Source organism: Acanthopagrus latus, chromosome 15 (assembly GCF_904848185.1).
Source record: "Acanthopagrus latus isolate v.2019 chromosome 15, fAcaLat1.1, whole genome shotgun sequence".
Lineage (NCBI taxonomy): Eukaryota > Metazoa > Chordata > Actinopteri > Spariformes > Sparidae > Acanthopagrus > Acanthopagrus latus.
This window is the reverse complement of record NC_051053.1, coordinates 12,468,743-12,496,214: the sequence shown is the minus strand read 5'-3', so window position 1 is coordinate 12,496,214 and position 27,472 is coordinate 12,468,743. Positions and strand designations below refer to the sequence as shown.

Genomic DNA, 27,472 nt, shown 5'->3' with positions numbered 1-27,472 from the left:
TGATTGTTCCTCATCTAAATGCTTCTGAGCCTTCTAATAATACTCTAATGTTTCCCCTCCCTCCCTCCAGAGAGCCCTCCCTCTGCTCCCGTTGCCTCGGTCTTGCCAAATGCTACTGCTCCTCCCGACATGATGTCACCTCCACGTTCCCAGGGCGCAAACCATCGGGCGCCGCCCAAACCAAAGAGATTGTTGTCCTCACCAGAGAGTTCACCCACATGCCACAGAGTCATTTAAGGAGCGTGGACGAGCGGTCGACCATGTCATCCTCTTGCTGTGGTGAGGCCCCTCTGCTGTGAAGACAAAAGCTATATTTACCTGCGGAGGGTTAACTGAATGTGGATTTGATTAACAGAAGCAGTAGAAGGCTCCGCCCCCCATTGTTGGCTACTGAATACCCCCACTGAGCCACTGCTGGTTAGAGGCTGCACTCCTCTGTGGCAGTTATTGATTGAATAGGGATTATTATTCCCTTTCCCAACGATGATTTTATCAACCAGGCTGCTTTTGTTTCTGTTCCCACTGGCTTTCATTGAGCTTTGTAGTGTTTCAGATTGCCGTAAGTGCTTCAACCACAGAGGAAAACATTGAATGGCTGTTGCAGGTGTTGTCTGCACCACTAGGGGGAGCTAAAGTATTACCTTACTACATATACAATAAGTAAAACAAGATTGCACAGGGACAGCTCACATCTGCTACCAGTAAATGTTTCAACTGTTCTCCTCGTCATTTCTGCTTTTAATGGTTTCTGTCCCTCTCTAGATGATGATGAAGACGATTCCAAGCAGACAGTGACTCACAGACTGTCGGCTGCATCCAGAGCCGACACCTCCTCCTCTCCTCACTCCTCTGTATCCAGCGGTGACGACTGGCTCAGCAACAAGCGTCGCTCCCACTCCTTCACATCAGGTTCTTGACCTAAGTCATCCATAACGTGTCTGCTGTGAATCATAAACATCTGTTTCTCGGTCTCATAATGTTTTCCTCACCGCTTTCCTCGCAGCAACCTTTCAGAAGATCAAACCTGTGTCGCACATCCCCGGAGGCAGAGGCCTGGAGAAAGGCTCCAACTACTGTGTGACTCTCGTAGTTGGAGACAAGTCATCAGACAGTTCATGCAGGAGTTCTGAGCCCCCGCTGCTGGCCTTAGCTGGATGGCAGCAAGACACCTGTCAGGACTCTGCTCTGAGGAGCTACGCCAGCCTGCCACGGCCACGCAACAAGTCTGTCTTTAAAAAGTTCTTCGGGAAAAGGGACCTTTGAGTTGTTGTTGTTTTTTTTTTAACTAATAAAGTGTTTTACAAATAGTTTCTAATGTGCAGTGCACATATTTGTTGAAAAGACAAAAAAAAAAAAAAACGCTACTACTGACTGTATTTATGATTGGAAGAGCTACCACAGTTTTATTTTTAATGTGTTTCATACAAATCACTTCATGGGCTGAAAAGTCCTCACAACGAGTCCGTTTCGTGTTTACTTCCTCCTTCTCTTGTCAAGTGAAAGGAACAATACTGTGTGAGTGTGCACTGTGTAGTTGTAGATTTGATTAACTGCAAACACATTTTTTTCATTATTCTTTTTTTTTTTTTTGTTTTCATATTTCCTTTTTGTATTGTTTTGGAATGTTGTGTTATGGGGTTGACAGTCTGTGTATAAAGGAAACCTTCCTGTTCAGTGGAGAATCACTATAGAAACCAAATTTTAGAGAATAGTTGCAGTGATGACTCAGCCATGACTAAGTATTAACAATATCTTGAACTCATGATGGATCGTTACAGCTCCTCTGCTTCAATGTGGCGCACCAAAACATCTGCTTTCTTCCACTAAAATCAGCAGTTTGATACTGCTCCAGCTTGTCTGATATTAACACTTTTTGAGTACTAATTATAGCGAAGACTGTTCAAAATAAAACATTAAAACCAGTGATTTGCTCCGGCTGTGATTTATGGATGAAGATATTTATTTTTAATACATTTCGTGGTGAAAATGTCTGTTGTTCAAGCTTTTTTTGTCATCTCTGGAGGCTTTGAAGAGAAAAAAAGGGGATTACCAGTAGATGAATAGAGAGAGATTAAAGGCCAGGCCAGGTTTGGAACATCTTCACATCATCAGCCCCATTTATGCATATTCACAGCCGGGCTCCCTTCAAAGACGTGATTCAGACAAATCCATAATTGACATTGTACATATGCTAAGGAGGCTGGCATTCTCTGCAGACGCTATAGCTGCATAATGAGTCGCATGCGTAAAGAGTTTGCAAAATGCTCTTTAGAATTACAAAAATATTCAGTGATTCCCTGCAAGATCTCTGAGGGACGGATTAACTACCAGAGAGAGAGAGAGAGAGAGAGAAATAGGTCACTTTGTGTAACTGAGAGGTTTTTTTTGGAAGATTCAAGGTACACAGACAACACTAAGAATCATAACATACAATATGTAATTTCTGTCACCAGTGGTGTCTCAATCGCAAGAAAACAAAAGATGTAAGTAGCATAGGATCATGGGAGCAGTTGTCTGCCCTAGCAATGACCATCTATCTGGCACAGTTATCACCAACAATGCAAAATGTTCAAGTTTTGCTTTAGTTGTGTTTTTTTTTTTTCAAAGTTTGCCTACTTCCTCCCTCTCTGACTCTGTACTGAAGTTACAGCAACCAGTGACAAAACAGAAAACAAGGTTATCTTGAACAGAAGGATTGTCTTCTCTGGTTTTTAGCATAGTTGGAAACATCATTGATAAAACAAGTACATAGCTCAACAAAATATAGAACGATGGCCAAATTGTTAATAAGCATTTAAATGCTGAAATGTTTCATAGAATGTCTTTCAAGCTGTTGAAGGGTAAAACAGTGTCATGGATTGAAATAAGTGTAAAAAAAAAAGAAAAAGTTCAAATCAGGTGGTGTTATCGAGGCAGCAGCTAATATTGATCTTCATTACTGATCAATCTGCAGATTGTTCTCTTTATATACAGATTAGTTGTTTAGCTTGTAAAATGGCACAAATATGTGAAAAAGCTCAGTTTCCTAGAGCACAAAGATTTCAAAGTGCCTCTTTTGTCTTATCAACAGCCATTTACTGTCAAAACTGGCAAAGAAAAGCACTAAATCCATTGATTTTACAGCACATTTACGCTGCAAATTGCTGGCAACAAATGTTCATTTGATCTCTGGTATAATCTCTAAATAAATGTAAAGGAGACCCATTGTGTTCTTCTGTTTTTCCTTTCCTCTAGTGCTTTATACAGATTCATGTACATGTGAAAGGTCTTGAAAGTTAAAAAAGGTCACAGTCCACGCCAACAGAAGGAACTCTTAACATTTTTCATTTCAAGTTCAAGCCTGGTACGCAGTTGACATGTCGGCTTGTACACAATCTCGGAAAGTAGTTGAACCGTCATTGTTTGAAGTATCACGAAAGCTGTTGAGTTGTTGGTTGAACTGTGGAAGGTGAAAGCAATTGAAATCCCAGTTGAAGCGCCAGAGCTGGTTGAATAATATGCACCTTCAACAGCTCAAGTGTCAGCCGCTGTATCATCAATGGAAGCGGATGAAAAAGTCCGTTGGTGGATGGAATGATGGAATAATAACACGCAGAGTGCAACGCATCTTCAGATCACACTATATTCATGCTGACCTGCGCTGTTCTCAGTGTAATGTACACATCATAAACACACTTTAGAGTAGCACTGTCACAGATGTTAAAAAAAAACAAACAAAAACAAAACAAAGACAGATGAAGCACTGAGTTTTGGCACAGCTCCCTTCACCACCTTTCAGTGCACACAGCCCTGCCAGAAGTCACAGTGTGGTCTTGGCATGTATATGCGCATACACACATGCACAGAGCAGCTACAGCAGCGTATGGAATGGAAACATCTCGCACAGCTCTGCGTTTGTGGTGAGAAATTTGTCAAAGGCATCCAGCGGAGGCATTAATCATGGCAGGTCAGCAATCTGTGAATCATTATTGAGACGCTATAGAGCTGAATGCTGCATGACTCAACCACAGCTCACAGAAATGTAAAATATACCCCACATTTGTTTGGTTTATCTACAAGGTCCCCCACATGAGTCACGTCCAATGCCGCTGTAATAATCAATATGCTATTAACACGCTCTACGACAGACAAGTTAATAATCTACAGTGACATCCAGGATATAATTGGTAAATCACATAGTTGCTGCTTGCACATGTGGCGCCTATTTACTTGATATGCATGGAGCACAAACATTTAGGGCTTCCCCTCCGCAATAAAGACAGCTCTTGTGTCGTTTTCCTCTCTGTCAAGTTTGGAATGACAGCCGCACCCTTTGCGGCCCCGAGGGACCTAGCACCAATCGATCGATTGACCGCCGCGACCCCGATCTTTGTGTCCTCTCTGCGCCCTTTGACCCCCATATCATCTGCTGACAGCTACTGCTTCCTTCACAGCTCTGGGTGGAGGGGGGTTCAACCCCTCCCTGCATAGATGATGATACACTTACTTTGTGTGTGTGTGTGTCACCACAATCTGAACGCTTCCTGCTGGATTATGTGGCGGGGCGATGGAGCTGTGTACCACAAAACACAACACCCACGCATTTCTCCACACTTTGGTCGCTACATTTCCCCTGTCCAGCCCACAATAACAGCCAACGTATATTATCCTCCCAAGGTGAGGTAAAGTCCGGGTTTTGTTATCCAGCCGAGTGAGAGGAGTGAGTCACAGGGGTGACCGCAGTCATTCAAAGGGACCCGGAGATCACAAGAAGTCATTGAGATAGTGTAACAGGAGAGGGATGTCCTCAGGCCTCCGCCCCTCCCCCTACTGCTGATGGGAAATGGTCCTCATGTCGCTGGAAGGATGCATCACTTTTTTTTTTTACACATCCCAGATTTCAACAGATGTTAGCGGCTGCTTGTTTGTTTATAAGCCAAGCCATGAGATCAAAAACAGGAGCGATATTTGGAAATGAATACAGTCTATTAATACAGGAAGAGGAGGAAGACATTTATTGTGATAAAACAAAGATTTGTCCTTCTTTACTTTCATTTTCATGTGTCTTTGATTCTTTCCCAAAAGGTGGGCTTAGGGAGGGGTGTGCTAGTGTCCCGGACACAGGCTTTGAAACCCAACACTGTCTGCCTCCAGCAGCCCTGGGGAGCCCATGAGAGTGATGTAATGGGAAGAGCGGTTTAGGAATCATCGGCGGTGGGCAGGAGGATGGAACAGTGGTTAGGAACCCGGATCAAATGGCTTAATTTCCACAGCCTTCAGATCCCGTTTGACATTAACTGCCTACCTGTCATGACCAGCGGACCCTGGTCACCTCCATTAGCACAATGAGGAGAATTAAAGCTCAATCACAGCTTTCAGGGAACATATCTGAAATCACAATGCCTGTGAGCCACACTGAGCCTTGTTGGAGAAACTGAGAACTCACTGGTACAAGCTGAGAAATACTTTGATTTAAGGGGGTATTGCTAAGTACTTACCATGCACAGGCTTTGGCACTGACAAATCTGACATCACAGATGCTAAGAAGCTTTAGCGCCACGTCTTTCAATAAATCATACAGTCATCCTGGGAAATAAACAGTGAAATCTGAGGTCTGGCTTTGGGAAAGATGGAGCGGGCTTTTGTGTATCTCCCACATGGCCTCTGAACAATATGTCAGATTTTCATCAGCTGTGTTTGGCATTTTGGCCAAGGGCTTCTCGGACAATACATCATAATATGTCCACCCTCTGCAGCTGTCATCGTGCCTCCTGGGCTGGTACCACAAAGTGCAATAACCGGAGAGAAATTTCCTCATCTAAGCTCCAGCACCCCACCAGCCCTGCACCACCCTTCTCCCCAGCAGCAAGCTCCCTTTTGTCCTGCATTGCCGGTAAGCTCCTTGCATTTCTGTGTCGTGCATGTGCGGAGGGATAAAGGGTACAGGGTGCCACGTAGACATCTGTCCCACAGATATGGTGGGAATGCATCGCTGTGATATGGATATTAATTCACTTCATATTCACTCAAGCTCGTCTATATGGAGGTTCACGCAACGCCCCTCCTGCTTAGGACGCATCAACACATTCAAGTCCTCTGATGGTGTATCCAATTGTTACAGCTGCACAATGGTTATGTATATTAACATAACCCGCAATGTTCACAATGTAAGACAGCAAGCGGGAGAGCATCACCATGAAAAGAGTAATGGAGAGAGTTTCTATCAGTGGCTTTGAATTCTTTGTCACTGTATCAAATATTGTTATGATTATATGCAACATTTCGTACACATCATGATACTGAAATCTGGCTAATAGCCACATTGTAGCAATTTATCCATTAGTTTGATGTTTTAGCCAGTTGGCTGTAATCTTAAACTATGTTTTAGCTATTAGGCATCTATTCTAGCTGTGTTGTAGCCATTTATGTGTTACCTTTAGCCATGTTTTAGCAACATATCCATCCACTTTCACATTTAACCATTTTTCTGTTGGGTTTTTTTTTTCCATTTTTTAGCCATTTATCTATAACTTTTCGCTTTAAGCCATTTCTTTTAGCTAACTTTAAGCCATTTCTTGGTTTAGTATTTAGTCATGTTATTTTAGCTACGTTATTGCTGATTATCTTTACTTGTAGCTATCTATTTTAGCTTTTTATTCATTTATTTTGGCTACATTTCATCAACATTCGCCACATATCCATTACTTTTAGCTACGTCGTAACCATTTATCAATTTACACTATTTGAACTCTTTATCCATTTTTTAGCCGTTTTACTAAGATGTAAACTTTTAGCTGTCAATGTATCCAATACTTTCAGAAATTTTAACAATTTATTTCTGACCCACAGTTATATTTTAACATTAATGAATATAACAAATCAAGTGTGTGATTTTGTATTTTTTCCTAAATTATCTGAGCTACTCCACAATCTTTCCACATACACCCAGGCAACTGCAGAAGTAGGCCTACCTCCATGTGGGAATTACTACAGTTAATGTTATCCCCCTAATATTACAGTATGAAGAGTATGTTTAATTACATCATATCAAATGCAACCATGCACGCAAGCGCACACACGCCCTTTACTAAAATTGGCAAGGTCTTTGTCACTGTTACATAACCCATCTGCTACCCTGCTGCAGGGTGCTGACGATCACCTTCCAATCAGCTGAGCCAGCCCCTTCAGCAGCTTGGCTTGTCCTACCATGAACCAAACCATCAACTGTAATTGCCGGTTTAGTCTGTGCCTACAATAACAATCCAACGTCACATTTTCATGTTAGCTCAAAAATACGACCGTCGCAATGTTGACTTTGAAGCCATTTCAGCGACTGTCAGGGCCAGTTGATCCAGAGGTACGTCGGTGGTGGCCACCGAACAGATGCTGGCGCAGCAGCATGTCTGACGCAGATCACAGCTGGCAGCTCTCTCTGCAGCCAACCTGACAGGTTACATCAGTTATACAAGCAGTACTAAAAAACAAGCCAAAAAAACCTTCCATGGATGTTCACTTTGAAATGACCTGAAGACGCTTTGGTGTTGAAACAAATATCTTTGCCAGAGGGTTTCTATTAAAAACCTTGATACAACTGCCAGACTTCAGCGCTCACGCAGAGTCTGTGAAATTCCACTTGGAGCAGGTTTGATCTCAACTATCAAACAAACTCATAAACCTTGAATGTTCTTGAGCTACTTTACTCCCTCAAGACCTTCTTCATCTATTCCTAATAAACTTAGATTAATAAGAAAACAACCATTTCGTCTAAAATAAATGCAAATCAGGCTAAAAGAATTAATGTGGCATATTCAATTAACTGTTTGACATGTCAGAGACTCCTGAGCTACCGCTGCAATAAATCCTTCATGAATACACTCTGACCCCTCAAAAATCCCATATGAAGCAATCTATCCTTCAATGTAATCTGACTGCACACAGATAGGAATTCCATCACCTCCCAGGATTGATCATGAAATTCCCGTAATTACGGTGAGGCATATTTATGTGCATTTATGAATTTGAGAGCGTGAATGAAGCTTATCAATCGGCCTGATAACATTTGTAACGCCTCAACACATGCACAGTTTCCATCTTTAAAAATACGAAATGAATACCAGAGGAAAACAATCGCCTCGCTGAAAGGCTGTTTATTTTTCTATTTGTATGTTCATTCAGGTGGATGAATAAACCATGAAAGCATTGGACATGGCTGCACTGTTAAATATTGATTGATTTTCAATGAGCGCATCCTCAGGTTGACAAGACAAGCCCAAGGGAGGCTCACATAGCAACCTACCAAGGGAATAAATAGGGGCACTGCTTTGTTTGCCCCTTTATAAAAGAAGATACCACAACTTAACCTCAAGAACAAATTAATGAAATGCCAGCTGGAGTTTTTTTTAGTTTCTAAAATCTAAAACCAGCAGCTCAATAAAAAACATAAAAGAGCTGTTTCAGACTAGCAGCATTTGACTCTGAGAGCACAAGGTATTGACACACTAACTGAACAATTCCCCTGCTCTCTTCCATCTCACAATCAATTATTCAGCATGCAATCCATTTTAAGGCTGTATGTGAAGAAAAAAAAATGAACAGTGTATATAAATACATGCATGTGACACACTAACTCCTCCAGCGGCTCAGCTTGCCCTTCAGGTTAGGTCACAACCTTGATACGTAGCGTGCATGGATCCACTCAACAGTCTGTCTGTGTGCTGCATATGCACTGACACAAATAAAACTTGCTGTCAGCACTAAAACACACACGAACTGCAGGGTTTCTCCAATTTAGTGGCTCTGAATCTCCATGTTAGGATGTTTGCTTCAGACAATTTTGCAGTGCAGCTATAATGTCTTGCAGGAGATTATTTCTGTTTTCCTTTGACACCTAAGTGGGAGAAGAAATAAGGAAATATTATAATTTTTAATCTATTATTGTCTGCAGATAAATAAAAAAAGATGACATGGCATGGTAGCTGTGGTACAAGTCCTGCCCTGTTGGTCTGGATCAAAGAGCTTAGCCTCAGAGAATACCAGTGTCCACTTTGAGATTATCCAACCACATGTTGTAAACACCTAATCTCTGATCGACTGTCTCATGAGTAAAAAACAACAAATCATGCGTTGATGACAATGTTTGTATTCCACCATAACCCCACTAATAACTACTGCAGATATTTTGCATGACAATATCCATAACTGAGTCTTCCGTGATAAATTCTTTTGACATTTGAGACCACCCTTTGTTGGTGAATCAGTCACGCATGATTTAGAGTTAATCCCGCTATAGGAGAGGGATAATGCAGGGCATGCCACTTCTGCGTTAGTGAGCAGACTGACTGACCTCCTAAGACCAAGTGGATACAGTGTAAACACTGCCCTAAAGCTATTGTTGGTCTTGAACTGACCTAAATATCTATTTTGTCCACCTCAGAGGCTGTGCTGGTGCTTGGATTGCTACTCACCGTGAAGACCTTGACATCTCTCCTGCCTCGCACCTCTTCCACGAGACCCAGTGGTTTACCCTTTGGGATGGGGATGGTGCCCAGTATGGTGCAGGAGGAGCTGTCTAAAGTCTGTCTCACCGACCTGATGAACGACTGGCTGAAGAGCTCCATTTTGCCAATCTCGTCAATGACAAACACCTTCCTGCCGCCCCCATCTGCTGACCCTACCTGGAGAAGACAAATGTTAGAGCTGCGACTATTAGTCTGTTATTCATTCATTATGTTACTTGTTTATTATACAAGCAAGGATGTCAAGCATGTGTTAGTTCTAGCTTCTTAAATGCAAGGAACTGCTATTTTTCTCTGTCACCTATGATAGTAAATGAAAAGTCATTGGGTTTTGGCTGTTGGTTGGTGGAAAAAAAAGGCAATTTAAAAGGTGCACTATGTAGTTTTTGGGAAATTTTAACCAGAAGAAGGAACAAAACTAACTTTGTAAACAACCACACATTTAAGGACAACACAATTTTATTCCGTTTTCTGTGTATATTTGGTGCATCCTGCCACCTATTTGGCATCAAATAGTGTTTTATGGCCCTCATTTTCTTCTGAAAACAGCTTGTCTCCAAGACCTTTAAAGATATCAATTTGAGCTCTTGGAAATTGGGATGAGCATTTTTATTTACATTTTACTGACTAAACATTAATAGATTCAGAAGAGAAAAAGTGCTATAAATGCTCACAAAAATAGGTCTGCTTTATGTTAATTACAATTTAGAAAAAAAAGGGAAACCATTTCAGTTTGGACAGTTATTGATAAAAAAGATCAAACAAGTTTCATCTGTGGCAACATGGCTAATCTATCATGTGGGGAAAGCTCATCATGTTAATGTCTCGTGTGTTTAAATCTCATGCTTGTGACGCATGAAAAACGCAGCGGGTGATCAGCAGTGATTACAGAGATGCTTTAAGCGAGATGAAAGTGGAATATGTGCCGCCAAGGCACAGACACCTTCCTTTACAGCGCATGTGTAGGCGTCACTCCAGGCTCACTTTACATGCCGGATTAATCACGGTCAGTGACAGCCAGACGGCACCACAAACACTAAAAATGTCACTCTGGAATTTATGCGTTTGCAAGCTTCCAATTATTCCATCAATTCTGAGAAAATCAAAGGTTTGATGATTTGTAAAGTAAGGGGAAGAAGAGGGAGTGTTTTGCTCACTGTGATCTATTGATGATTTTAAAAAGCTTGAGCTGTCTTACATTTCTGAAGAGGGGGAGGGCCAGGTTTTCAAACGAAGGCAAGTCAACCACATACTGCCCAACTGTGTATTCACGTCTGCTGTGAGACGAACCGGCAACATCTCTGCAGGTTAAAGGAAGGTGAAAGTTACTAAAAACAGAATGACACAAGTGAGGACATAGTTTGACTTGGATAGGATGACAACCCTGCTACCTGATTCTGGACAGGTGGCCCCGCTCTCCTGTCACCGTGACAACATCAAAGCCAACTCTCCGGCCTCCCTCCCTGACCTCCTCTGTGTAAAAACCTTCCACTCCCACTCCTGATGATACTAGAGCTTCACAGGCCCTCTGGACCAGGGTGGTTTTTCCAACACCTGTAGGCAAAAATAAGACATTATAAAACACTTGCAGTGTCAGAATATCAAATTAGGTTTCAGAAATGTTAAAACTGTTACATGTTGGGACATGTTTCCTCCACATATTCGTGATGTTGCCATTCTTACTTCTTAATCAATGTTCCCATTCTACTATAAAGTTACAACAATATATCTTTGGAATATTCAGTGTGTGATAGTGGCTACACATCTTTTAATAAAACATTTCAAATGAAACTGTTTGTATGGACGTCTCTTTAATCTTTGTCAGAACTTGAAGGATTAGCACTCATACCATGTTAGCATAAAACGTTCACAGTAATTCGATATTATACAGGATAACAATAGCTACAACAAGCTAACTTTTACCAGAGTCGAAGCTTTCGTCCACTGACTGGGTCTCTGGGTTAACAAAGCTGACTGACTGCACTGGATTCACAGCTGCTTGACCTTCAAAAGCACCGACATACATTTAGTGTTGTGTGTTACCTGGAGGTCCTGTCAGAAAAACGTGCTTGAACATTTCTCTTTCCACCGCTCCGCCGCACAGCACGCTGCTGCGGCTCTTCCGTACACAGCGAGTTGACGCATGCGCGGTAGGCACCAGAACTCACAGCACGATTTTTGTCAAAGACTGCATATATTAGGTCATTTCTCGAGGATATTGTTTAGTTAACGAGCAAATTCGACACAGATTTGAACGGTGAGACATCGTCTTAACAAGTTTTTATTTAGAACCTTAAGATATTTGGGTAAAGAATCAGCAGGGGTTGTATAAACCAGACACTGTTGTGTGATGGTAAAACAACTCCTACTTTTCAAATTAGTAAAAGTGAAAGGAGCACAAACACTGTACAAACACGAAAACTCCTGCATTTAAAATGTACTCACAGTTGGAGGGCCACTATGTCGTTTTGGAGAAGACGTTCAAACTCAGAATTTTAGTATATATGATATTAATGAGGTAAAAATAAAAAATGAGAACTGCGAGTTAATGTTTGTCTATTCAGTCATGAACAGAGACAGAGTTTTTTGTCTTTTCTCTGCCGAATAAAAAATCTTCCCCAAAACTCCATAGTACACCTTTAACCAGAGGACTCAATAATAATAATCTTCCACCACTGCAAATGAGTGGTTCAGTTGTTCCACCTAAAACCAAAAACTGCTAAGTGAACCCTCAGCACTGCTCGTGCAGTGACCATAATAACCGCCTCTGTTTTGCCTATCAAATAATCCAACAGGGCAAATGCAAAGTAGCAGGCGGTATTTAAAGGAAATACACTGAAATCAGGAGCTGCCCTCTGAGCTCTGGGAGATTTTCAGCTTGTGACAACTCTGCTGGAAACAAGAGCTTATAAAATGTAATGATTTGCATAACTGGTGCGTGCTGAGAGATTTTACATCCTCTAACGTGTTACTAAAAGAGCCGTGGTTCAACACTTTATGCAAATGTACAGCAACCTGATATTAGGTGAGTGACGGTAAAGTGATCACATAATTTCCATAGAAAGCTTGACTTTATTCATCACTGAAAGAAACACTTTTGCAATTGCATTAAAATATATGCATTTGCTCCATATGTACAGTGTAATACTACTATTCATCCATTTCACTCTGTTAAGGGAAATAGTGTAGAACTGATGTTACCATAGCGTGGAACTATATTCTACATAGTGTAACCAGGGAGTTTGTTGGCCACCAGCTTGGAGATATGCTGATACTCCTTTCTGAAATCCAAAGGCCTGAGCTCATCCTCCAGTTCTTCTGCCTCCTGCGGTTCAAAGGACGATATCGAATCTGCAGAAAATCCTCGAACTGGGCCGCTGTTCCTGGTCGACTCGCTCCTTTGACCTCTGGATGATATAAAGCTGTCAGCGCCAGAGCTCCTCTCCACTCCACCACCCTCTGGCATCTGTTTTCTTGAGCATGTAGTTTGCGAGGAAGCAGCATCATCGGAGGAAAAGCTGAGGGCTGAGACGTGGGTCCGAGGTCTGATGACGTGCGTGCCCCTCAGAGCACGCTGAGGAGAGCTGGGGGCCTTGACGGGCACAGGGACGACGCCTCTCCTCTGGAACTGACTTTGGAAGCCAGATTCAGAGTCGTCCAAGTCGAGGCGGACGGGAGACCTCGGAGTCTTGGCTCTGGAGGGCTTGGGGCTACTCGTGGGGTCAGGAGAGTAGGCATCGCTGGGTTCGAGACTGTTAAAGTCATCAGCGTAGTCTGCCTCCTCGTTTTCTTCCCCACTGGAGTCTGAAAAGTATGATTTGGGGCTGCTGTTTCTGCTGCTTCTTGAAGATTCAATTTTGTCTGTGTGCCTGTCAGATTCAGACTGTGATTGACTTGATTCACCGTGATGCTTGTTCTCGTCTTTGTTTGGGGGGACATCCACACAGGGGATGTGAACACACTTCAAGCTTCTTTCAGAAAGGGAAGATTTCTCTGACATTCTTGAGGAGTGTCTGTCTTGTTCACCATTAACCCTCCCATGCAGGTTTTTCTGTTTTAGTGTGATTGTTCCTTGTAGTGCAGAATCCACTGTGATGCCTTGGATCATTGTCTCAACATTTTCATTTAGACTGGAGCTCTGGTTTAATGCCGTTTTTCTTCTGCTCGACTTTGTGATCTTATTACTTGCCTTTGTCCTGTCTTTGGCCATACTTGACTGCGTTTCATTGTCTATTAAATCCATGCACTCTCGACGTTTCACTCGAAGTGGAGATACTTGCTTTAGCCTTAGATTAAATGTTTTAGTTGTTCCATATACAAGCTTCTTCCTCGCAGACGTTCTGGGGCCTCTACTCGTCTCCTCTTGTTTGCCTTTCACTTTCGCAGATGCAGGCCTAATTACTGGTGTCGAACAGTTTCTAGGGGGATGCAAACGGTTAGTCCCCTGTCTGGTTTTCTGCAATGATTTAGTTTCTGCCTTTTGTGCTGAATGCTCTGTGGAAGCAGGCCTGTAAATCCAAGCTAGGTTGGGATGAATAGACAACGGCTGTTGTGGGTTCGGGTGATTCAACTGTGACAGCTCAACAAGAAGAGCATTCAGTAGAGGCAACTGTTGCAAAGCTTCCCCGAGGACGTTTGGATTCGGCCCACTTGCTTCTCGGTTTCTTGGCGTGTTCACATCATGCCTTCCTCTCTGGAGGATCGTTGGAGAACTTGTATCTTCAGTTTCGTTTTCAAACTCCTCCTCTGAGTACGTGTCTTCAAAATGAAATGTAAAATGAGCCTCAGAGTCTAGATTGAGTAATTTGCACTCCCCTCCCTCATCTTTGCGTCTTTCTTCTGCAGAATTACTGTAGAAGAGATGCGGCGGACAGAATGTAGTCACATCTTCTTCAAAACTGTTTTCAGCTTCTTTGAGTGGCCGATGTCTTCGGCTCGTTGGCTTCTGTTCAGCCTGCAAGTCGACACAAACACCATTTTCCCGTTCATCCTCATTCATCAAGGTACCATCATTCGATGGTTTGTTGTTTTGGATGCCAACATCAGACTTGTCCTGTGTGGGTGCGCTGACATCCCCACAGCGAGGAGACGATAACTCTGTGATTATGTTTTCTTGTACATGTTGTTCTTTGTGTACACTGGTGCCTTTAAGACCCCTGCTGTCTGTGATATGTGGTAGTAAATTTACTCCCAGACTCAGCAGCTTGTAACTCAGTGAAATGGATCCAATTCTGTCCCCCATGAGGTTGCTCAAAACAACGAGGCCTCTTTCACCATGAGACGAGGAAGCAGAGGCGCCACGCTCAGTCACATCCTGCCTGATCCTGCCCATCGCTGTAGCCAGGGACACAAGTGACGTCCCAACTAATTTGGGAATTTCTTCTTTCACATCCAGTACCATGGCGTAGAGAGGGCTGTTAGATAGCTGGGTGTGCAGTGAGCTCAGGTTCATTTTGAAGAAGCAGGACTTGCCCCTGTTAAAGGTGTATTCCCTTTGCTGATTCCTCCCATCTGGTCCTTGTTGGCTGGTGCTTTCACTGTCCTGCTGAGGCTGATAAATGAGCAGCGTTGGAAAATCCAGCAGCCGCACGCCGACAGCCAGCTCGTCGGACACTTTACTTCCTTTCTCGATTCTAATACACTCCACCAAGAGCTCAAATGAAAACAGAGTCTCGAGGTTATCGCATTTTTCTCGTCCCGACATCTTGCAAGCTGCGACACCACAAAAGATACCAGCTTACTAGCTGTTAGCTAATCCGCACACTCGAGCTTTTAGCTTCTGTGGGCTCCATGGAAACAAAACACTGTCGCGAGCATTCAGCGTCACGCATGGCCCCGGGATACATGGGAAATGTAGTTTCAGACGTCGTTATTTATAACATTGATTTAAAATTGAATTTGATATAGATAACACTGCTTTCTCTTTGTCTAGTTTCACACGAAAAGGGTGAGATGCCGTTCGCATTCGTAAATGATTGTAATTGTGGAGGTTTACAAATGCGAATGAAGGAATTTAAGACGAAGACAAAGCAAAAATGCCTGAAAACATCATCAACTACTTACCTGCGATATATCCATCACATACACGGAAACACGACACATTACAAGCACAGGTCAGATGGAGACAGCGACGATAATTTATTCAGGTACAGTCTGTGTGAATAACTTTTCTCCAGTTCACCAGATGGTGCCACTGTAGGGCTTACTGGGCGTATACAATAAAATAGTCCGGTGGTGAATGGATGGCAACGAGGACTCTCCTGATTTATTTACATAGCATGCTCCATTAATTTACTTTTATTCTGTCGGCGGGATATATCTGTCAGGCTGTCTTAGATATGTGATAATAATGTGACAGGGTGGACAGGAGTGAACAGCAGAGAGTTTTCTCCGAGCGTCGGGTGGGCGGAGTCTGTCTCCCTGCGTGTTGTCATCACGGAGGTAGGTGCTGGATGGATATCGCTATGGTCTGCGCTCCTTCAGTCCGGAGGCTGAGACTGACAGAGCGAGATGTGAGACGGACCACCGCAGCTTCAACTGGCTTTTACCCTCTTCTTTTTTTAAAGGATAACTGAAAGCATTAACAACCTTCGCAAACAACTGGACAGGACACCGCTCGCATTTAAAGGTAAGACCCGTGCGTTGCTTTTCTTTTCTCCCTCCGAGCCGACTAACAAAGTCAAAAAAGTAGGACTGAGAGAAGTGAGGAGCTGCTGCCACACAGCGAGAGTGAGCGAAAAGGCGTACGAGCTCAGCGATAGTGAACACAATGGGTGAAGTTAGTTTGCGAGTCGAGAGGTCAAGCATAGGCGAGCTGGAGGATATGATGTTTCAGCAGCGGAGCTATCTATAGCCCCGTACTTGTGTCTGCTCATGAAGTGCAGCGAGCGACGCTGCTGCTTGGCTCCTACTTGAAACACGTTGTTTGTTTATGAACTGAGGAGCGTGTTGGCCTCACACACGCACCAAACTCAATGTGAAATCGACCCAATTTTGCATTCTCATTCATTAGTCAGACCCCATTTTGTCACTTTGATTAAAGAAAAAAACATGTAATGATATTACACCTTGACGTCATGTTTTCGGGGATGTGTGTGTGTGTGTGTGCGCGCGCGCGCGTGTCCTGGGTGGTGGTTATTGGACTGGATTTGCATAAAGAATATTTTTGAATGAAATTGTTCAGTGGAGTGCTTTCATGAAAACGGTGGGGGGCGATAAAGGCATCATTGTCTAACTGGTCATGGGTAATAATAAAGCCCTCACATGTCTACCGTGGGTAAAGCCCACAGCTATCATCTGAGAGGCCATGTTCAGATGTTTAATGATTCTGGTACACTCTTAAAAAAAAGGTTTTGTTTTTTATTTATGTAAGTGATGTTGAAAGGAAAGGAAATCACCCAACTCTGCTGTGCTGGTTCATTATCTGCTTATTTGCGGTTTACAGCAGTAGAGAGCCTCTCAGACAAAAGAGCTACTTCCCCTTACATGAGAGTTGTTTAGATTCTCCATAAATAAAGGCAGACAGTCTGCTTGTGCACAGCATGTGCAATCTTGCTTTGCTCCTGTGGCCTATTCAACATACTGTGTACTGTATACCCCTCTGGGAGCGTAAACAAGTGAAATGTTGTTTGTCTTCCAGCACCATATCCTTTGCTGTCTTCCTGCAGGAAGTTAAGCCTCCACAATAACCAACGTCCCAATAAAAGGGAAAACAAATGGTCCTCTGCTGGTGGCTCACTGCAGACACAACAACTAGGTGCTCTTGAGTGTGAATGTAACTTTCCATTGTTTAATTTCCAGAGCTGTGGATTTATATCCTCATGGCTTCGCAGCTCCCATCTGAATAGAGCAAGCGTAACGACTTCTTTGCTTCTGGAGCATTAAAATCAATAAGACACCATTATTTTTCACAGGGTTTTATGTCTGGGAAAGATTAGTTTTCCATGGGGCTGATCTGAACTAAGTAGGCGCGGGAGTGTTTTAACATTGCTCCAGTATGTTGATGGCCCCGGTATTAACATTTAACATATTTTCCTTTTAATGACAGAAAATGCTTGGCTGAACTCCAGCTGTCATAGCTCTGCACATCAGGGAGGCAATTTTACAAGTGACCACTCTCCTGAATGGACATAAAGATGTCTGCAGTGATGGGTGAATAAGTTGCTATCATTGTGCACAAAAGCGAATAACAACCCCATTAATCTGCTCATTCTCCCTGTCATTCTGCAAGTATTTCTGTTAGTCAACCTGTTTTACAATCGATTTTGGATCCAGTCCTTTCCTCATTATGCAGCTGCCGTCAATACATAACCTTTGTCATCTTTAATTTAGTTTTTCATTTGATTCCTATGTTGATGAGTTTTTTGTTTGAAACGCTGTGTTTTTATTGCTTTAAAGGAAGGTCGGTTTTGTTTTTCAGATAGATGAAAGATGAAGACAAGATCTTAATGTTGATGAAAATGAGGCTGTCTAGGTACCACATCTCACCCCCTGCCAACAGGGCTCTCCTAGATGGAGACCTATTCAGCAGCCATGATAATGACAGTAACAGGGGAAAGTCTTTGAATCTTAGTTTGAATAGAGAGCTGTTGCGTTCTGCCATCAATAGGGCAAAGAGAGGGCCCTGAAGAAGAAGTATGCCCTCATCTATTTCTATCCGCGTCCTCTGCATGGCTAACCAGACAATGGGTAATTGAGCTCGATAGATGTCTTTCAGAATAAAGTTATGTGCACAATGTGTGCTCAGCTGAACAATAAGGCACCTGTCAGGATTGGCAGAGGATTGGCTTCCTGTGACATGCCCACAGGCCACATCCAGTTGTTATCGTTTCAGAGCTGGCCGGGATGTCTTCTGGCCTAGTTGGTTTGGAGACGCCCCACTAGAGTTACAGCTCTTATGTTGTGCTTGTGGAACAGAAATTGGCTGTGAAGATATTACCGTAACACACACTGTTTGGGGGCGTTCTGTAGGTTTGGGAAATTACTTAACAGCAGCAGCTGATTCCAGTCTTGTTACACCACTTCCCCAGTGCGCCTGACACTGTGTCCTGTTCTTTCCCCTTGTTTTTGCCTGTTCCCACGGCTCTCTACTGCTGGTGTGCTGACTAGTCACGATTTAGAGAACAGAAGAAGGAACAAAAACTACCGAAGGGCCTACATTCAGACCACATTTGTTAGAGGTGATGCATTTCTCCTTATTGTACCACAGAAGCATGCCAAACCATGTGGCACCCCCCTCTCCAACAGATCCCAGACCCCATGCATGTGATGAGGATCAGGAAACCTGGGCTGGTTTGGGCTGGCTGGCTGGCTGGCTGGCTGGCCAGGAGTCACAGTAGGCCTCCCAACCAAATCCTGTTGCTTTAGAACCAACCAACCAGCAGACAGGGGATCACATGCTGCCTGCTCCTGTTGTGAGAGCCAGATTTTCTCTCCTTCTCTTTGTCAGCCTTTGTTTTGATTGCAGTCTGGATTTATGGAAGGATTTGAGCCCACTCATCACTGTCAGGGAAAGTACAGATGCTGTCATTTGGTTGATGTTTTTTATTTAATTTTATTAATTTATTTTATAAATTGATCCTGTGTTCCACCACAAGTCTGTTTGTGATAGATCTGGGCGGTTTACTGGAACCCTAAACCTGAGCAAGGTTCATACTGTGTACAGTACGGACAAGGACATGAGTACATCAGGAGGGCTTCAACTAACAGTTAGTTTCAGTACAGATTGATCCGCCGATTATTTTCACAATCAGTTGTGGAAATGATCGACAATCATTTAGTCCATAAAATGTCACAAAACCGTGGCGGAAAAAAATTGCTTCATTGTCCAAACAACCATCCCAAACCCAAATGCTCTTCATGTACTGTGATATATGACAAAGAATTGCAGCAAATCCTTACATTTAAGAAGCAGGAACCAGAAATTGCCTGGAAGAATTAATCCATCGTCAAACGAGCTGGCAATTAATTTTCTTTCAAGCTCTAGACATTGAGTTTTAGTCGTATCATTGGCGTAAAAGCAACTACAAGGAAAGTTGTCTTTTGTAGGTCCTGGCAGCCCCTGCGGACACGAGTGATATGAGAACCACTGCCTCATGTTTAAAGTCCTCAGTCAGGCCAGCATGTGTGAGTGAAAGAAGGATGCAACATATTTGTTAACAGTAGTGTTCTATGTTAAACAGCTGTTTGCTGGATGTATGGCAGTGAGGTAGAGTAGATATTCGTGGCTATGTCAGATTAATACCTTTTTTTAATATGACGATGTTGAAACAAAGAAAACTTTGTTTTAGTGTCATACCAACAGACTACACAGCAGCTTGTTTCCTCAGGCAGTGAGACCCGGTACATCCTCAGCAGTCTGCGCTTTAATTTTGTGATTTATCTAACCCAGATAAGTCTGAATCAGACTTGGTTGCCCGACAGGTTGCCTGCCAGGCATTCAGTTTAACTATAATAACTTCATAGAAATAGCCAGTCCTCTCGCTGATGGTGTTGTTTGCTTATGTAGGTCATAAAGAGGCATGAATATTAAATTGAGGCTGTTTCATAACCAGTCAGAGTACCCTGTAGTATGTTAAATTGCTCTAAGGTCATCATGTTGGGTTCTTTTAGGGTCATTCACTGCTTTTGTCTGCACTGCACATTGTTCGACTACTCATGTGTAATCAGCGTAATAGCATTAAGACGGCTTGTTGAACAGCTTGTTCGGGCGCTGGCGTGTGTCAGCATCCATTCCAGGGAAACACGGCAAGAAGATGCCAGCAGCCCTTCACAGCACAATATTATGTGAAACGCACAAATGAGATGTTGTGGCCCGTGGCGTATTTCTGAGGACATATGTGGATTGGTGCCCTCGTATGCCACTTTGCTTGTTTATTTGTTTGTGTCTAGAAGATGTATGTTAATCTGACTGCACTGATGTGGTTAAGCCCTGTAGTAGATACAGTAGATTAGAAGCAGAGTGATGCTGTGCTGTCGGATGTAATGCTTGTCATTTAGAGGCATTTTACGTAGAGGATTTGCATTATACCACAGGGAAATGGATCTGCGAATGTTCATGATTATCTTGTGTCACGGGTACAGTAGCTGCTGCTCCAGCAGCCTTTCCTATGGGTCTTATACCTGTTGTATCTGCTCTGATCTGTAATTTCCTACCCTTGTCCGTGGTTTTCTATGGTACCAGGCATATTTGAGTGAAAAAGCAGCGTGATGGCTGGAGGGGAAGCTGCTGCATGGAGCAGATGGTATAGTGACAGAAGTCAAATACTGATCGCGACACGGCTGGTAAAGACCCCGTCAACCTCTGATGACACATAGCCGAGAGATGCCGAAGGACTGAAGAGGAAGTGGGATGTGGGGAAATATGGGTTTGACGACCAACTCTGCTGTCACTGCTCACTCATGCATAACTAGAACAATCATGGACAAGACGAAGGATCTGAAAACTTCAGCCAGAGCCACAGATGATGTACACTACATGTCCTTGTAACTGCATAACAGCTATTTTAAAGCCCTTTTGTGGCAGTGCATTAGATGTAACTACTGTGTCACTGGTCATTACAATAGAATTATATAACTTGTGTAGAGCCTGGACCTTTTTAACGATGACCTTTTGAAACCCCACATGGTTTTCTATATAAGCTGTGTCAAGCACACAGGACTTACGGACAAAGCTACATATGGTCTTAACTGTATGGCAGTGGCTTACAGATGTAGCCTCCACACACACAACATAGATGTAACTGTGAGATGTTTTTGTTGACAGATGAAAGAAAATCATTAATCCTCTAGATAATCTCTTTGATCTTCAGACACACAATGGTGAAATTTGGGTCATCTCAGTGTATAAAGAAGGACTGCCATTGTCACATTACCAGTGATTTTCCAATTTAGTCATCTTTGGTCTTTGCTTGATCAAGTTTAATAATAAAACCTTCAGGGTTTGGCGTAAATCCATTAGTCATTGTCCTGTTAGGGCTGCAACTAATTATTTTCATTATTGATCAATCTGCCATTTTTTCACAACTAATGTAGACCATAAAATGACAAGAAATTGTGAAAAATGCTAATCATAATTTCCCACAGCCAAAAATGTTCATCTTCAAGTTGCTTATTTTGTCCAAAAACAGTCCAAAATCCAAAGACTCGTCATTTCCCATCATACATGACAATGTAAACCAGCAAATCCTTACATTTAATACTAATGACATTTTTGCTTGGAAAAAATAATAATCCAGTTCCTGGTGTGGACACACAATAGTTTTATTTAGCCATTTGTTCTCCTGTCATGACAAAGTGCAAATACCACAGGATCGGTCTTTGTTTCACCAAGTCATTTAACAGTGTCACTCCAAAATACCATCATGTTCATGCATTATGGATTTTCTATAGTCAAGCATATAGGAAAATGTGTCTTGCCAAGATAAATTATGTCTTCACCCAGTGTTCCCTCGGGGACTCATTAGTGTCCATATCAGGAATGTTGGGGAAAAGGCCATCGAAAGTTGCTGACCCTCCTTACATGTTTTGTCTACGTGTCTGTCACTGGGCCACAATGGAGAGAATGAGCGCTGGCCAGTCATTAACCCGATTGCCACAGAGTCCAAGGACCAGTCCTGACCCATGGGGTTAACTCGGTCTGTGTTCCCCTGAGCGGGCCCAGACAATCAGGACAGCTGACCTCTGCGGTCTCAGCCAGCCTCCAATGGGAGATAAGAAGGGATTTGGTTTAGCGCTGGTGTGCATACCTCCTTCCTACTGTAGCGAAAAAGAAAGGGCCTGTCTGAAGTGGCAGACATGACTGGGTGTGGGTGATCCAGCCAGTCCAGACTGCATGCCATTACAGCCTCTGTGGACTCTGTCTTTCAGTGAACACCACTTTGGGAATGGTGTACAGTATGGATATTTAAAATGACCAGTATTAGATACATATATCATGCAGTTGCCCGCTAACAGTGCTGCGCTACTGAGTTACTTACCGCTGAAGTTGTAGCTAGAAAAGAAGTCACACCAGAGTTGACCACATTCCAGTTGAGCAAGTCGGAAAACCAAGACGCACACCTCCAGGAAGACATAGTTATGCCTGCTCTGTAGGTATAAACAAAACAGTACTTTTGTTTTTTTTTAATCAGTCTACAACTTATTTAATGAGACGCTAAACAGACAGATGTGCTAATGTACTCTGAATTCAACAGCTTCTATTTACTGTTGGAGCAGCTACCCTGGATTATGAGTCAAGCTTCAGGGCACTTTCATGTTGAAATTTTTATCTTGGAACTCAGACATTTCGACTTCAACTAAATAGAGTTGAGTTTGGTGGTTTGACAGGATGGATGTATTTTACAGTTAATGTTTTTTTCCTGGATTATTTGTTTTTATTATATATCAATGAAATTTTAGCCTCAAAAGTACACTATATGGGAACTGTAGTTAGGCCAAATATAGGCCAATACTACATGAAGCCCCCCGTGCATACATCTGCGCCCTTGACTGTCAAATTGACCCTGGGTAAGTCAAGGAGCAAATAGCCATCGGATGAGCTGTTTTGAAGCGTAAAAGTGCGCTGACTTGTTTCTGATAGAGGTTGATTATAATTAACAAGTCAAATGGAGCAGAGCCATGACAGATGTGCCATAAAGTGCTCAGCTTTAGTGTGTGTGTGCGTGTGTCTGTGTGTGTTACTGTATGTGTGAGTCATTGAGGCACTGCTGCTGGAGCCAGTACCCTTCACTTAACCTCACCAGCGCTCTGCAGTACCTCCACACTGTTGTCAAGCATGGGGTTGCATTGAAATTCAATTTAAGCTTAATGACCTGCAGGATCCCTTTAATAGATATTACACTGTAGTATGTTAGGCAGTGTCCTTAAGGAGTATGTGCGTAAGATGTAAATAATATAGTAATGAAACCACTGAATTTACTCGTCTGTGCTTGTGTTGTTCTGTACAGTACTGACCAGAATGTACAAGTTTCTATCAGTCTTTTTACAGGAAGGAACCTTCTCCTAAACAACCCTTTTTATCAATTGTGAGAAAGTGTCTGTTTCGTGTTGGCTCCTTTTATGTTGTCAGCCGTCTGACATGAGACAAATGAGACAGTCTAGTCATGGTCTGTGGTTTGTCATTGTGTTTTTAAAAGCGCTGACGAAACTTATCGGGAAGTTATTCTTGTTTGTGTTCCCGCTGACTCATTAATCAGATGATAATGACTTAAGTGAAGTGAATATATATGGTTTATACTGGGAATCCCAGAACTACAATAACAAACCTTTGGCCATTCTCAGCTTTGTTTTTGGTGTGTGTTTCAAAGTGGTGTCATTCAATGCATTATTCCGATTGTGTTACTCTTTCGTTTGACAGCAGCTTTAAGTGTCTGAGACAAAATCTGAAGTGTTGCTGATTTTATTTCCAAGAGGATTTTCACAGTTTCTAAAGCGTCATCTGGTTAAATTAAACATTAAACTTCCTTTCGATATCCGTGAAATATAAATATTTGTCTCTTGTTGTTCAGTTCAGATTGTACTATGCACGTCTTTGTATCCACTTACTGAAGCACAAAAATGTCTGTGCATGATGTTGCCTGTGGCCTGTTCCTCTGACTCGCTGTTAGCAAAGACACAGTAGTCTGTGACTAATTTAGACAACCCTGAGATACTGGATTTACTGGTGTGTATGGGAAACCCTTTAACACAAAGTGGAAAAGGAGGCTAAAGTGGAGAGGAGCTGAACGGTGCAGGGGCTGGCAGTCGGCCTGGCCTTTTCTTGTACTCGGGGCTGCTGCAGCAGTGGTATGATGTGTTTAAGGAGCACCGGCTCAGCCAAGCAGAGCTAATTCCAAGCTAGAGTAGTATATTCCATCTAGCTTGTTTTTGCTTTTCCTCTTTCTATGCGACATCATTTTGACTAGCCTTCGTTTTATGTGATTTGTAAAGGCTGTTGACAGAGGATAATGATCCGGAGTGACAGTGGCCTGATTTTTTTTTTTTTTCCCTTGCTCCTGTAATCGCACTGTCAATGTGGAGGAAATCAACTGCTCCCCTCCTCCCCTCCACTCAAGTGTATTGAAAGCTTCTGTGGATGTTTGGAGGGTAGCCACAGGGGGTGGGACGCTGTGGGATCCAGAGCTGGAGGGGCAGCTCATTTGACACTGAATGCTCGCCTTTATATGGGTTTACTGCCTTAAAAGAAGAAGGAGTGAGGGGAAAGGAGATTACATAACATGGGCAGGCAAACCCAGACACTATGTTAGGATCCCAACAAGAGGTCTCTGTGCAATTAATTTTTACAATGCCTAGCAGCAACACTGTGTGTTCATTCAGTGCTTACCTTTCCTCAGGCGGTGTTTACTGGAAGCCCTCGGAACCTCTCCGAAATGTAAACAGGCCTGTAGGGCCACATACAGTTCAGCACTGAGCTGTGTGGGCTCAAGCCAAAACACAACCAACACACAACTGCTGGATACACAGCCAGGTGCTGTATATCTAACCACAGGAGCAGCTGTATAATTACACTGTTCCCGTCTGTCACAAGATAATCTGTGTTTAGGTGGAGCACACAAACACAAAAGGTCAGGGGTCAAAGTTAACTTGCTGATGGATTTGCTTTATAATATAATAACTTATAGTACACTTACTTTAAGTTATAAGTTTAGTTCTTTCTCCAGAGGAAATCCTGGTTTCCTGACCAGATTTTCCCAGCCCCCCCTTCCCTTGGAGGAAACAATTTCTCTAACTCTAAAATAAATCAGGTTAAAGCAGAAAGCCGACAATAATCAGGTTAGTTAAGTGCATGTAAACACACACAGATTCTCATCAGGTCACACACGAAGATCCTCTCTCTCAGGTGGTGACATTTGACTTCTTCTGGGGGAGTGTAAATAGACAAATGAGTCTAGGTTAATTGTTTCCTGTCATTTTGTTTCATTTTCGCTGAAAGGCAGTCCAGGCTCCCCGAGGAGATATCTTGCATGTCCCTCTGCTCAAACAGAGCCTGTTCCCTGGTCAGTCCCAGCTCCTCTGTTTGTTGACTTCATGGATTGCTGCTGCTGCACCATTCATTGCTTTGCCACCTCAGTGTTTTTTTGTTGCACTGCATAATCAACAAAACATGCCCATGGCTAGGTTTACAATGTGGAATATTATGGGTTTGCAAACATTGTCTCGCCATAGATGCTGAAAAAGACACACTGAGCCTCTGGTTCATAGGATTTTGCCCCAGGGGGTCCCATACAGGAGGTCTGTGGTTGTTATTGATTTAGTATTGAACAGCATTACTGTCTGAGCTTTCTCTTTTGGGACGATGGTGAGAATTCAAATAATTTAATATTTCTGAGGTGGCATTTCAAGATCAGACGCACACATTACATGACAAACTGCTGAAGGACTCTTTGTCTGTCTTATTAACCAGGCAAACTGACTAAGATCGTATTTGTAGCAACAGCCTGTAGGAGTCTTTCACCTTACCAAACCCTGCTGGATATAACTGTGTCAGCAGTCTACCTCAGACACCACAGGTGAAAATTGTAAAAAAACAAACAAAAACATATTGATGAAAACATGAAAAAACGGTCTGCACACTGTAGCTCCCTTAAGCGCAGTTTATTGGCGTGTTGAGCTAATGCTCTTATTCAGACTTTAATCTGCAAAAACTAATAGATTGAATTTGATTTTTGCCATGTATCTAAGAATAAAATGAGGTATAAGTTAGGGTAGGAATGATATATGAGGACATTTCACAATAAACACTTTCTGAATATAGACAGGAATAAAAGTAGAAAGTTTGTTATATGTAAGTGCTACTGAAGTGGAGATTGCTGGCTCGTACGTACATTTTAAGGCTAAAAAAATTCAATGCATGTGAAAACGGTCAAAATAGATATTGAAACTTCCCCAGTTGATTACCATCATTAAATGTATCATGTAAGAATTTGCCACCTGGCAAAGTTACACTCAGTTACTCTAGTGATACCCTTACTGCTGCTTATAGTAGCTGCCATTAGCTAATTTGCCCAGTTAGCAGTCCAGCGAGCAGTTCGAACTGGGAGCTCAGAGAGAATTATTGTTAACACTGCTAGCACAGGAGCTCTGGACCAAAGAGCCGGGGTTAGCTGGATAGCATGCTAACTTCGGTAAATATTTCTCCAACATAAAGCATAGACATTATATCACAAGAATCTGAATGAAAATAAACACCTAAACGTGTATTTAGACTTGTTTCTTCCCACCAGTCTGAAAGAAGACAAGGAAGCCATATAGCCCCAAATCTCTAAATAGACCAATGCAATAAAAACGTTAAAAATAAAAATGTTTTTATGTGCCGTCTTGGCTCTTAAAGCAACACTTTCCTCTTGATTCTGCTGGTTGGTGACCCAGAGTGCATGTTGTACAGCTGCTAGTGCCTGGTGATTTCCCTAAATGCTGCCATCTTGGTGACATTCTTCAGAGCCAGCTGCAGTTTAGAGATAAGGAAGTGAGGAATAAGGAAATCGGTGCTTAGTTGGTATTCGCTTGTAAAGTCTGGCCGACTCTGTGATTAAGGACAGACACCTTCCTGCGCACATTATTCATCTTGTGCCTGATCTCTGCTTGACTGAGGCAGAAGTGCATTCAGAGATCTAACTCCAGCTCTTTCTGTGTCATGCTGAATTACATAAATATTAATGCCAGTGGACTGAGGTTCCTGAGGAAATGCTGCAATATGCAATACAACAATACTCCTTATGACTGTTGGGACGTTTTACTCACCCAACCCCCTCTTTTTGCACAGCCCCTTCCCCCCCCTTTCATAAGAGCACTTCATCAGATCATTGGCCTCGATCAGTTCTGGAGGTCAAAGTTCACTCGATCACTGGGGGCCCTCATGCCAGGTCGGATCAGTGCACTTGCTCCTGGTGGAAGGAATGAATTCATCAACATTCATCTCCCTGGACACTTTTTCCCCATTTAGCATTCAGGAAGGGGGATGGTAGGAGGGTGGTTTGAGG

The 27,472-nt window shown here is 42.7% G+C and overlaps 4 protein-coding genes across 12 annotated transcripts in view; 2 read left to right on the top strand and 2 right to left on the bottom strand.

Annotated features, from left to right (window-relative positions):
* Positions 1-1,926, top strand: part of LOC119033945 — a 29,193-nt gene extending 27,267 nt beyond the window's left edge. For all 3 annotated transcript variants that reach the window (XM_037124572.1, XM_037124571.1, XM_037124570.1), the window contains 3 exons: positions 71-279; positions 763-909; positions 1,004-1,926. In XM_037124572.1, the coding sequence (XP_036980467.1) occupies positions 71-279; positions 763-909; positions 1,004-1,263 (616 nt within the window). In that variant the 3' untranslated portion in view covers positions 1,264-1,926. The remainder of the gene's footprint in view (positions 1-70; positions 280-762; positions 910-1,003) is intronic.
* A 6,183-nt stretch (positions 1,927-8,109) lies between these two features.
* On the bottom strand, positions 8,110-11,682 carry ntpcr (nucleoside-triphosphatase, cancer-related). 2 transcript variants are annotated; one of them, XM_037124582.1, is made up of 5 exons: positions 11,538-11,682; positions 10,886-11,048; positions 10,693-10,795; positions 9,444-9,653; positions 8,110-8,866 (listed from the first exon to the last, which is right to left on the bottom strand). In XM_037124582.1, the coding sequence occupies exons 1-5, from the start codon at positions 11,569-11,571 to the stop codon at positions 8,789-8,791; spliced, it is 588 nt and encodes a 195-aa protein (XP_036980477.1). In that variant the 5' UTR covers positions 11,572-11,682; the 3' UTR covers positions 8,110-8,788. The 2 variants fall into 2 exon arrangements, with proteins under 2 accessions (XP_036980477.1, XP_036980476.1); XM_037124581.1 differs by having other exon boundaries at positions 11,418-11,560.
* An 861-nt stretch (positions 11,683-12,543) lies between these two features.
* map10 (microtubule associated protein 10) lies at positions 12,544-15,327 on the bottom strand. The gene has a single exon (XM_037124580.1). The coding sequence runs from the start codon at positions 15,196-15,198 to the stop codon at positions 12,715-12,717; it is 2,484 nt and encodes an 827-aa protein (XP_036980475.1). The 5' UTR covers positions 15,199-15,327; the 3' UTR covers positions 12,544-12,714.
* A 145-nt stretch (positions 15,328-15,472) lies between these two features.
* Positions 15,473-27,472, top strand: part of LOC119033946 (signal-induced proliferation-associated 1-like protein 2) — a 90,291-nt gene continuing 78,291 nt past the window's right edge. For all 6 annotated transcript variants that reach the window (XM_037124576.1, XM_037124574.1, XM_037124577.1 and 3 more), the window contains exon 1: positions 15,473-16,122. The gene's annotated coding sequence lies outside the window, so the exon portion shown is untranslated. The remainder of the gene's footprint in view (positions 16,123-27,472) is intronic.

Coding starts and splice junctions, on each gene's coding strand:
- map10 (XM_037124580.1), bottom strand. CDS start 15,198: ATGTCGGGACGAGAAAAATGCGATAACCTCGAGACTCTGTTTTCATTT.
- ntpcr (XM_037124581.1), bottom strand. CDS start 11,520: ATGTATGTCGGTGCTTTTGAAGGTCAAGCAGCTGTGAATCCAGTGCAG. Junction 11,049..11,417: donor GGACGAAAGCTTCGACTCTG/GTAAAAGTTAGC, acceptor TTTTGCCTACAG/GTGTTGGAAAAACCACCCTG. Junction 10,796..10,885: donor GGCCACCTGTCCAGAATCAG/GTAGCAGGGTTG, acceptor TTTAACCTGCAG/AGATGTTGCCGGTTCGTCTC.